This window comes from Argentina anserina, chromosome 1, assembly GCF_933775445.1.
Source record: "Argentina anserina chromosome 1, drPotAnse1.1, whole genome shotgun sequence".
NCBI lineage: Eukaryota > Viridiplantae > Streptophyta > Magnoliopsida > Rosales > Rosaceae > Argentina > Argentina anserina.
The window spans coordinates 12,484,312-12,496,427 of NC_065872.1; the positions used below are offsets into that span (position 1 = coordinate 12,484,312).

A 12,116-nucleotide genomic window follows, 5' to 3' on the forward strand; every position below is an offset into this window, starting at 1 on the left:
ATCGATGTTGTAGCAAAATTCTTTTACCACTTTAAGCACTAACATGATCACTTAAGAATTAATATTAATACTCATTTTACAACGACAGAATAATTGCATGCATGTTATACACTAACACATGAAGGCAAATTTGAAGTTTGAACGTTTTCGATTCTTTTGGCAAATACAACATTATGAATTTTGACAAGGAGTTTGAAAATATTCTCAAAATAACAATTTCTAATGAGAAATTCGAAATTGACTACAAACCCTCACTTCCACTGCGTTGATTTCCAACTGGCGTCGGCAGTTCCAATTGATACCAAAAGGAAAATCGATTAATTTTAGAAACCTCAAACCATTTCAATTGATCTTCGATAACAATAAGACTAAATGTCTAGTTTTCTACAAGAGAGATTCCAAGTAGCCAACTAGTTGACCTTTCACAATTGTCAAACCAAACACCAAAAATAATGGCCAAGATTGTCCACCAGTACACTCTAATCAGCTAGTCATATATGCAGTTGCATGCATCTCAATCTCTAATCAATTTCCCTCCCACAATGAAGGAATAACACAGCTGTCATCACTGTTCAAGAGTTGACATTCACAATTATATACCCTTTCTTTTTTTCTTCTTCTCAAATGTCAACTTCATCAATATGAAAAAATGGTGAACATTCAATTATAAGACTATTATTAAGCAATTATTTGATAGAGTCCTCCCTGCTGGTTACTTAGCTTGTATTTTCAGCTGTGCATTACAATTTACAAGTCTGAAGGTTCTCCTTACGACTTGGGGGGTCTTTTCCATAAGAAAAAAGAAAAATAAGACTCACATTTTCTATGGGATATCCGCTGTACGTAATATCCCTATTCCTTATTGGTACTCTCACTTCAGGTCTCAAGCCATAGCATTATGCCTTACTTGAAAGTTGAAACTGAAAGGACAACAGCATCGATCTTCATAATGTTATAGCCAGTAAACTAAAATTTCGGACACTCGACTCTTATGTATGGTTCTAATGGAAATGCAGAAACAATTATAAACCACAGTCGTGAGCCTAAATCTGTGAGCTCAGTGTGTCTTGGACTCTTGATCAAGCTCGCACCATGACATTAGACTAATTAAGCTTGAGTAATGCTGCAGCAAGCAGGATACCTCCTCTGCAGGAGCTGATATATGACTGGTTATAAGTGTTCTAAAAAGCGGCCGCCTAGTCCGCCTAGGCACTAGGCGGCAGCTCACTTTGGAGAGGAATAGAAAAGGGGAGAACCTAGGTGTTTCGCCACCAGTGGCCTGGTGCAGCAGGTTGCAAGAATGCTTGTTCTAGGTGATGAACAAATTTTCAATGAACTGCTCTTTGATTTTAGAAAAAGCTTCCATTATTGTGTTTCTACAGTTCCTTTAAACTCAATCTAACTGAATATCCTTCTGTGAAGATAGTGATTGAATTCCTTGAAATACACTTCAGAGTCTATTGACTCTTTGTGACTAGAGTACTGGCTCTGCAAATCAGATGTGAAGAGGAAATTGACAATCCTAATGAAAAGCAAGCAAACTTGCAGTTCCGTAACTGTGTTGGATGGATAAATCGAAAAAAAAAATAGATGAGTTTAATTAAAGAGGCATTTTGATATGCAACTGATAAAATCAGCAGCAGGTAGATATTTGCAAGATCAGATGGAAAACCAAAACCTTAAATTTTGATATATATGCCACATCAAGCCCTAGAATATTCTCTTAAAATATGAGAAAAAAAACTCAATCAAAATTCAGCCATTTTAAACAAAAGAAACCAGAGTTAGCACCTAAACCAGCTACCCTTCCCCATGACGTCCAGTATATAAACCAATTCAGACCGAAAGAAACTCAGTCTTGTACGTTTCAAGAAGAGATGGTACTACAGCATACAGTGAAAACTAGCATGCTGCTAGTAATGAAAAAGATGGAGATGATTACATTTTTGACGGCCAAAATGGAATTCAATAGATATCTAAGATCAAAATCACCTTAACCATCACAATGGAAGCACTATTGGAAGTACTCAGTCTATCATAAGAATCACGAGAATAATTGAGTGATATTGCAGAAGCTTTACCAACAGTAAAGAGAGGGATTCTTATAAGCAACTGAGTTATTACCAGCAAGACTTAACACTTGCTGCTGATTTCTCTCTTCATAAAAAAGAGTAATCAGCCGTCAGCAGCAACTGGATATTTAAAAGATCAGACGGGGAGCCTAAAAAGAAACTTCAAATTTGAGCTGAGAGCATAAACTAGACTGCAAACAGAACACAACTCATCTGTGCTCTGTTGCTGCAGCCATGCAATGCAATAAGAAACAAGTGCGCAGAGCCAAAATCCCAAATTTTGATATCCAGCCATATCAAAACCCAACATTATATAGGAGGAAAAACTCAACCGAAACTCAGCTTTATTAAACAAAATGAACAAGGTACTAACCCCTTCCCTATGACCACTATACCAATTCAGACCGCACGGAATTCAAATATCACGAGTCTTGTACTTCTAAGTTACAAGAAGAGCTGAAACTACTGTAATGTGAAAATTATTGTGCACTCAAAAAAATAGAGATACTTACATTTTTTTACCACCATTGACAGAAGCATCTGTTCATTTATAAGAATTATAAGATCAAAATTACCTTGGCCATCAACATGAAATCCAGTAGATAAATTTATAAGCAACTCCACAGAGGGACAAAAATCACAATAGAAGTAGATTGAAGGCAAAGTTTAACATTTCCGGCAATAAAGTTATGTCCATGCAACGCATGATCAAAGTAACAGTACACAAGTTCACTGTAAATGATGAGAACACTTTATAATCCTCAAAACAACACAAGCATACACTAAATAAATCTCAAAGCGACACAAGCATACACTAAATAAATCTCAAAGCGACACAAGCATATACTATATAATACTCAAAACAACACTATAATCCTAAAAAAAAAAACACAAGAACACTTGTGCAATTGCGCACATGCACAAGTAGGCACAATATGAAGCGACAACAATCTTATGACAAGGTACATCAGGTGCACAAAATTGTTTCTAAAATCACAATAATACTCCAAAAGAAAAGAGCCAACATTAACAGATAGTTTAAATATCAGAGTCCCTGATATATATGTCCTATAGACTTGACACTATCAATGCCATATATATTAGGTTAAGAACTAGAAAGAGCCAGGAGATCACAAATCTAGTGTCACAGGAATTTTCTCCGACCATGTTATGTGGCAAGCAATATAAGGGACTTCAAACAACAGACTGGAATCTATATAAACATAATCAAGAAAAAGCTACAGTCAATAGAACTGGAATCCTGTGACATAAAAAAGAAATTCAAAACACAGTTATAGAAATTTATCCAAAAACTTATCAAAATGGAATTGCTGATCATGTGAGGAGAGGAACCATAAACCACCACTAACCAGGATGAATGTACATAACAGGTAAACTTATCATTCTTCAATGTTGGGCCATTAGATCCATCCAACAACATGGTCAGCAGGATATTACACAAATCTTCCGAAAGATTACAGCTTATTAAAAAAACACTAGTAAGAAACTCTTTGAAACAACAGTACAAAAATACACCACGCGTACATGCACCCCAAGTAGGCAGAAACTAACAACAACCTTACAAATGATTGTTCTAGTGAACAGCATTAAAGTCTTTCTGAGGGCACTCCAACAGCTGTTTCCAGTTCCATCTTGCAGTTGTCTCTCAACTCTTTTAGTGTGACAAATTTGTCATGCTGCCAAGCAGAATCAAGAATAACTCTCAGAATAAGGCCCCAAAAGAAAGAAGTCACCAGTTGACAAGAAGAGAAAAAGATCATCTTATTTAAAAAATCATAAGAACTTAGGCTGACTATAATATTCAATTAAAACAGGCATTGATAAAAACAAAACAAACAAAAAAACAAAAACAGGAGCCAGCAAACCATCAAATCAATTAGTCACATATAAAATGGGATTTCTTCCACTGCCTTATGGCTTGCAATAGGTAGGAAAACTTTAACAGACTGAACAGATTAGGTTATTGAATTTGCATTGTGGAGCAAAAGAGTTCGGATCATTTTCATTTAAGGTGAAACATTGGAGAGAAAACAAAGTGCTCAAACACAGGTAAGTTCATGATAAATTAAACAATAAGGTGGCTACACTCACGAGGTGGTTGCCTTCATTTACGAAGATATCCTCCATGTGAAGAAACAGGGATCTCCACTGACTTGAGAGATCAGACTCAAGTTTTGATGTTTTGTTTGGGTGCCTTGGTCCCTTGGGATCAACCTCCTTTCCCCTGAAACTTTTCTGAACCAAAATGCCTGCTTCCTTTTGACTCTTCTTCAAAGCTATAGAAAGGTATTAAAACACAACACAGATGAAGAACAAAATAGATCAGAATTGAAACAAAATACAAATGTGCAAAAACAGGTTTTAAATGACCGAACCACACTAAAATTTGACACATAATGTAAAAAAAAAAAAACTACCAGTAATTCGACCCTTTATATCCTGGTATTGGAGGTCTGACAGAATGTGAGCAGCTGATTATGACATTGCAAAACATGCAAACCCATGTTAGTCTACATCTAAACTTCTATATCACGAATGATATAATGAGGAGTTTGTCTAACCTTGCAAGCAGAATGAACAAGAGCAATCATTGAGATTGTCCTCCCCAGCATTCAAATCAGCAGGAGCATTAACAGTTGTGCATCTCGCCATCGAACAACCCAGCGATGTAGGCATCTTAGACCACTCCGTAGAGTCAAATGTAGTCGCGCCCACTTTCCCAACACCAGGATCACTTTCATCGTTCCTGCGAACAACATTGCCTAAAGCAGGACTGCTCTGAGCATCATCAGAAGTCTGCCCCACTTTCTCAAACTGACACTTCCCACCGCCATCACAACATCCATTCTTACACAGCCCCGAGCATGTGGACATTGAAGCAACCGACAAGCAATTATCCCTCGAAGCATCACCAACTTCCGTCACACTGTCACTCGACTTCCCCTCAGTGTCATCATCCAGCACAATAACAGCCGCATTGTTGTCATTCGTCGAATCCCCGGCACTGCAAGTGGGAGAAACCACAGGATCCGGCAATATCCCCTCCGACAAAGACAATTCTTTAGGGCTACATTCTTCCCCCAAATTCTCATCCCTTAAAGACACAATCTTTGCAACTTTACGCGAACCACTATCGACATTTCCCACAGATTTCGCATCGGAATCAGCTGAGATATTCGAAAAGCCCCTTTTAAGAGGCCGATTGGTCAAATCACCTAAAGCTGAGCGGGTTTTGCATGACCCATCTGCTGAATTATCGTTACTCATAGTGAAATTGACTCCCCCCCAATAAGCACAAACAAACACCCAATTAGGTTTTCGACTTCCAAACCACGAAAACCCTCAAAACCCACCTCCCCCGTTCACCTATAACAACGAATTAAGCAGCGAAAATAAAAATCCACATAGTCAAAAAAAAAACCCATCACAAGATTCAAACACTAGGAATTTAAGAACAGTTTTAAACGTGGATACGCAATTAAAACGAAATAATAAAGAAATGGGTTCGTGAGCTGTGGGGGGTTTAGGGGGAGACTGACCTTTTGGGTATGGGAGTTGAGATCTCAAGAGAGGATCTGGAATTGAAGAATGGTGAGGCGCGCGATGTCAGGGTTTTGGAGACGAGAGAGAGAAACGGGAATCTGAAAATCAAAAACTTTTGATAAGGCGGGAGTCTGGTGATTCTGATCTTGAACGCGCCCCAACAGTTTTGAAAAAAAGGACCACACCCAAACCTAAACCAAAATGGGGCACACTGATCCACCAAAGTTTTTACCACTAGTGTAGAAAATATCATTGCATATAACTGCTAGGTTCGAATTTGCTTCGGCGCTAATTTAATTGGAGTTGAAATACCAATAATAAAGCATTTTGACATGACCTTGCGTATTAATTTGTGTCACGAAAAGTTATGATTCCAATGTTTAAATCGTTGATATGGGTAAAGAAGTTCTATACGTGCTTAAAATGCCTCCGCAGGAGAGATTACTTGTTATGCGGATAGAAATCTTGGTGTAGTAAGGGTTGAAGCATAAGAAATGAACCTACAAGACGAGGTTTGGTGGTGACGGCTGCTTTTTGTTAAGTGTATGCATTAAATGGTTTTGTGTTAACCGCATAATATGGTTTAGTGTTTGGAAGCATCCAGCTGTCAAATATTAGTTAGAGTTGTATATATTTTTCCCTGAGACTTTCCTTTTCTGTGCTTATGTATAAATAGCAAAACTCTAGTTATTTTCTACAACGAAGCTTATTACACAATCAATATACAGAGATGTGTTATTCTCTCAAATCTTTCTTTCTCTTTTGATCTTGTTGAATCATAAACCCTAGCTCATCTGATACCATGACTATCATGGTATTAGAACCATCCATAGATCCTTGGCCTCTAATTCATGCTTCCGCCTCTATTGATTCTATGTGTGCTTCCGTGGTGATTTGAGATCAAGACGATCTGCTTCTGTTTTGAATCGATCGGCGATCATCTTCGAGCCTCCTTTTAGCTTCGATTCTCATCGTTCTTAGGTGAATCACCTATGTCCTTTACTTTGTAGTAATTGAGCTAGTTACAGAGTAGTTTTTCATGAACAAGATCCGAGATATTTGTTAGCCAAGTAAGAATTTTGATTAAAAGAGTAGAAAATTGGAGTTTGAAGTGTGATTTATGCAATTGAAGTAGTGTTCAAGTAGTTTGTGATGTAGTGTAAGGAGGGTTAACTCCAATTAATATTTGGGGGTTCAACGAGTTGATATTTGAATTTAGTATTTGATTTATATTTCTATTTATTAGGGTTGGGAACTAAACTTAGAGTAATGTGAGATTCTAAAATGATGTATTAGCATTAAGTGGGTGGGTGGACTAGCTCTTTAAATAGGAACCTCTATGTATGATGAATGTAGACTTGGATAATTATAATTTCTATTGAGAAATATAGAGCTTTGCTCTTCTATCATTCTCCTTTCTTTAGTTGTGCCATGATGTTTTAGTTTTCATTCTCTACCGATTCGGTTCCCGCATCATTTGGTATCGGATTTTAGCTAAACTTTTTGGGTTGCTTCCATAAATCATATGGCGACAATAAGACGTAGGGGAAAATATGAAAATAATTTGAAATATGAGGAATCAAGAGATGAAGAACTTCATGCACTACGAAGACAAGTTGAGAAACTTGCCTTGCTAATTGAACGCCAAGAAGCTCAGAGAAAGCATGGTGGATCAAGAAGCGGGTATTCCTATCATAAAGTCAAGGGAGAGAGGCAATCGAGGAGTCGATGTAACCAAGGTTTCAAGAGTGGCTTGAAGTTGCAAGATCTTGTACAAAGGAAACCGAGTTTGAGATTTTTAAAGAGCTTGATCTAAATGTCAATGAAAATATTGAAAATCATTGGGATTCAAATGTGAAGGTATGTCATTTGTTTCCTTTTGAGTTAAAAATTGAGCATGAAGATGATATTAAAATTGATTGGAATTCTCCATCCATCTACGATGAATATCTTAATGTTAAAGTTTTTGACGTAACTAATGAGATTGTTGGTGAAGCTCTTCATGACAACAATTTCAATGATTCATGCCAAAATGGAAAGCAAGAGTTCGGATTTTCAAAAAAAGGTTATACTATTCTCCGAGATGTCTACACCAAGTGATTTGGGTGTGAAAATTTTGTCCAAAGAACAAGGTATGAATCATAATGCATGTTTGGTTTATGGAAGTAAAATTGGATTTTCATAAGCATTACCATGCTCCATTATGTTTGAATTTCAATATCGTGATCCATTTTGGGATGATTTTATACAAGCTTCAATCAATAACAAGTCAAGTGCAAAGAAGAGATTATATGACATTTTGGAGCTTGATTTATTCTTGAAAGATATAAGTGCATCACAAAAGTTTCATAAAAGGTTTGAGTTATGTGCCTCTTATAGCAAGATGTTACTTTTCAATATAACAAAGGAAATAAAGAGAATCAAGAAGTTAGGATGGCGGGATTACAAGCTTTTGGATGAATCCGACTTTAATCATGCAAACTCGTGGACGAATTATTTCTCACCCGGAGAGATTGATGTAAGGGGGGTTAACTCCAATTAATATTTGGGTGTTCAAGGAGTTGATATTTGAATTTAGTATTTAATTTATATTTCTATTTATTAGGGTTGGGAAACTAAACTTAGAGTAATGTGAGATTTTAGAATGATGTATTAGCATTAAGTGGGTGGTTGGACTAGCTTTTTAAATAGGAACCTCTATGTATGATGAATGTAGACTTGGATAATTATAATTTCTATTGAGAAATATAGAGTTTTGCTCTTCTATCATTCTCTTTTCTTTAGTTTCGCCATGATGTTTTAGTTTTCATCCTCTACCGATTCGGTTCCCGTATCAGTTTGTGTGCAAAATCGAGTAAAATCTGAGCTGTAAGTTTAGCCGAGTAAAAATTAAGAGCAAAAGAGTATAAAATTAGAGTTTGTAGTGTGATTTGTGAAATTGAAGTAGTGTTTAAGTAGTTTGTGAGCAAAATCGAGCAAAATTTGAGTTGTATGTTTAACCGAGCAAAAATTCAGAGCAAAAGAGTATAATATTGAAGTGTTGTAGTGTTACGAGTGGATTTATTATGCAAGGTCTGAGACTTGAGTTTTATTGAGCAAAAGTTAGAGCAAAGAAGTAAAGAGTAATAGATGTTGTGCTATTCGAAATATTTTGATGAATGATTTTGTGTTGTTGGAGGTCATTCTTGAGGAAACTTGTGCAAATCGAATATAAGGTCTGATATTGGAAATCAGATATTGATATTGATTGTGCTTGGAAATCTGATATTGTTAGAAGATTTATTACTTGTGCGTGTTTTTGTGTGGAAATAGTTGAGTCTAATGGCGCTAGAAACTACTGCTAAGCCTGCTCTTACTCATGCTGATGTGCATTCACTACTAAGTGTAATGACCATGTGACTTGGAGAAAGAAACTTCATCAAATGGAGTTTCAATTTCAATATACACTCGCTGGAAAATGGTTTGTTTGGCCATTATGATGGTTCTGAAATGGCTCCTCCAAGATATGCTCTCACTCCTGAAAGAGAAGTAACAAATGAAGAAACTGAAGCTTATAAAATTTGGAAGCAAACTGATATGGCTTTATTGAGCTTGTTTATGGCGACAATGGATGAAGAGGTTGTAGATGTTATAATAGGGTGCAAGACTGCTAGACATGCTTGGCTTTCTCTTCAAGAGCGTTTTTATATTGTTTCTCGAGTAAGCATCATGCAACTAAGGACTGAGCTGCAAACTATTAGAAAGGGGGGGTGAAACTATTATAATGCACCTTATGAAAATGAGTAGAAGTTGAAGACACAGACTCAGGAAAAGGTAACCTATGCATCTTTCCTTCTAAACAATTACTACAAACAGAACTAGACTCACAAATTGGAATTTTTATTTGAGAAAAAGACAACATTTTTGAGATAGTAGGTTGAGAAAGGTGACCTAATCTTTGATGCCAAATGGAGTAGCTTTGAGTGGAGCTTACAAGAGCAGTATGTGATAGATCTTAAATGGTTGAAACATGAGGAGACTTGAATAAGAACATGCCTTAATCACTACTCCTTCCTTGGTAGAGAACTGTTTTGGATGCCTTGTCTTGCACAACAATTTCATTAAGAGTTATAAAACAATGATTATATCGGCACAACTTTGTAAACGACAGTAGATTCATAGCTAAACTAGGCACATGTAAAACACTGTTCAACTTCAGAATATGATCATCTGGCTTAATATAACTAGATCTAGTGTGTGCTACATTCAAACATGTACCATTGCCAATGGTAATCTTCTTGTCAAAGTTGTATGGATGAGCAATTGTAAGATTCCTTAAGTCTGAAGTCATGTGGTGAGTAGCATCAGAATCACCTATCCACACTTCATTGTTTGGAGCATTGACTGTGTAAGCAGATGAAGAAGAATTGGAAGATGAAGCACCAAGACTTGATTATGGTAAGACCTTTAGCCCTGTTGTTAGACATAGTACTGTTAGAATCATTCTTACTCTTGTTGCTATGAATAATTGGGAATTAAGGCAACTTGATGTTAAAAATGCTTTTCTACATGGAGATTTAAAAGAGGAAGTATACATGGCACAACCTCAAGGTTTTGTTGATGTTGTTCATCTTGATTATGTGTGCTTGTTAAAGAAGTCTCTCTATGGTTTAAAACAAGCTCCAAGGGATTGGAATGAGAAATTTACTAGTTTTCTCCCAAGTCTTGGTTTTACATTTATATGTGGATGATATTGTTATTACTGCTTCTGACACAGAAGGCATACACAGTGTTATCTCTGAGCCTAACATGGTGTTTGATATGAAATATATGAGTACTTTGTCATACTTTCTTGGTATAGAGGTTACCAAAGTTCAGAACGACATGTTTTTATGTCAAACAAAATATCCAAAGGATCTGCTTGTTAAGTTTGGTATGGATACTATAAATTCATGTTCATCTCCTTGCCTTCATCACTATCACATGACAAAAGATCAGGGAGCCCCTCTTAAAGATCTTACATCTTATTGAAGTATTGTTGTGGCTTTACAGTACTTGACCTTTACTAGACCTGATATAGCTTTATTTAGTCAATATTATATGTCAATTTATGACTAATCCTACAAATGTACATTTTGCTACTGTGAAAAGGATACTCAGATACTTAAAAGGTACTTTGTCTAAGGGATTTTCTACAACTCGAGTGGTGCTATGTCCAATGTAGTGGACATCAAAGCTTATTGTGACGCCGATTGGGCTGGCGAGATAATTCAGAAACGTTCTACAACTGGGTTTGTTGTCTATCTAGGCATGTGTCATGTTTCTTGGAAGTCTAAAAAGTAAGGATCTGTCTCACGTAGCTCTACTAAATATGAATACAGAAGTTTGGCAAATACTGCAGTTGAGGTTAGTTGGATCTGACACCTACTTTGTGACTTGAAAGTTCAAATTCCTCATGCTCCTTTGCTCAAGTGTGATAATCTCTCTGCCTTAGCCTTAGCTTCTAATCCATTTTTTCATTCAAAAATCAAACATTTGGACAATAATTTTCATTTTGTTTGAGAAAAAATATAGAAAAATGATATATGTCTTGAATATGTTTCAACCACAGAGCAAACTGCTGATATATTAACCAAAGGGCTAGCTTCTCCCATTTTTCGAGCAAATTGTGTCAATCTCAGGCTGGTCACTCTAGTTGAGATTGAGGGAGGATGTTAAGTGTATGTATTAAATGGTTATGTGTTAGCTACATAATATGGTTTAGTGTCTAGAAGCATCCAACAGTCAAATATTAGTTAGAGCTGTAGATATTTTTCCTTGAGACTTTTCTTTTTATGTACTTATGTATAAATAGCAAAACTTTAGTTCTTTTCTATAACGAAGTTCATTACAATCAATATACAATGATATTTTCTTCTCTCAAAATTTTCTTTCTCTTTTGATCTTGTTGAATCATAAATCCTAACTCATCTGATACCATGACTATCACTTTTAAGATGATAAAGATGTGCTTTAATAATCATGCAAGTATTGAATCATGAAATATAAAAACAGTTTATATTCATATCTTTGCAATTACAGTGTGTTTTATTATATTAGTGAGTGTCTGCCATATTGTTATGCAAACCTTCATATATCTCTTATATTTTTTTTTGGTTACAAACGGGGCTTAAAAAACCCAAACAAAAAGGAACAAGAAACTAACTAGAAGAGCAAACTCTCCTAGCTCTTGTGACAGCAGCAAGATCATCAATGAAGCATTGGGCAGCATGAACATGAGGACTCTCAAAGGTAACCAACCCTTTGTCATGGTTAATACTCATTCTAGCCATAGCATCAGCAGTCATGTTGGCTTCTCTAAAAATGTGGACCAAAGAAACAAACTCCATGGAATTCATGAAATTTTTGCAGCCCTGCAACAGAGATCCAAGAGGATGCAAGGAGAACTCATTTTTATGCACAAGCTGCACAAGAATTGCAGAGTCTGACTCTATTTCAAAT

The 12,116-nt window shown here is 36.2% G+C and overlaps 1 protein-coding gene across 1 annotated transcript; it reads right to left on the reverse strand.

Annotated features, from left to right (window-relative positions):
* Positions 1-3,438: 3,438 nt before the first annotated feature.
* On the reverse strand, positions 3,439-5,771 carry LOC126793703 (uncharacterized). Its single transcript, XM_050520304.1, has 5 exons — positions 5,633-5,771; positions 4,655-5,459; positions 4,511-4,564; positions 4,185-4,369; positions 3,439-3,769 (listed from the first exon to the last, which is right to left on the reverse strand). Exons 2-5 carry the CDS (start codon positions 5,358-5,360, stop codon positions 3,680-3,682), a joined length of 1,035 nt encoding a protein of 344 aa, XP_050376261.1. The 5' UTR covers positions 5,361-5,459; positions 5,633-5,771; the 3' UTR covers positions 3,439-3,679.
* Positions 5,772-12,116: the final 6,345 nt, after the last annotated feature.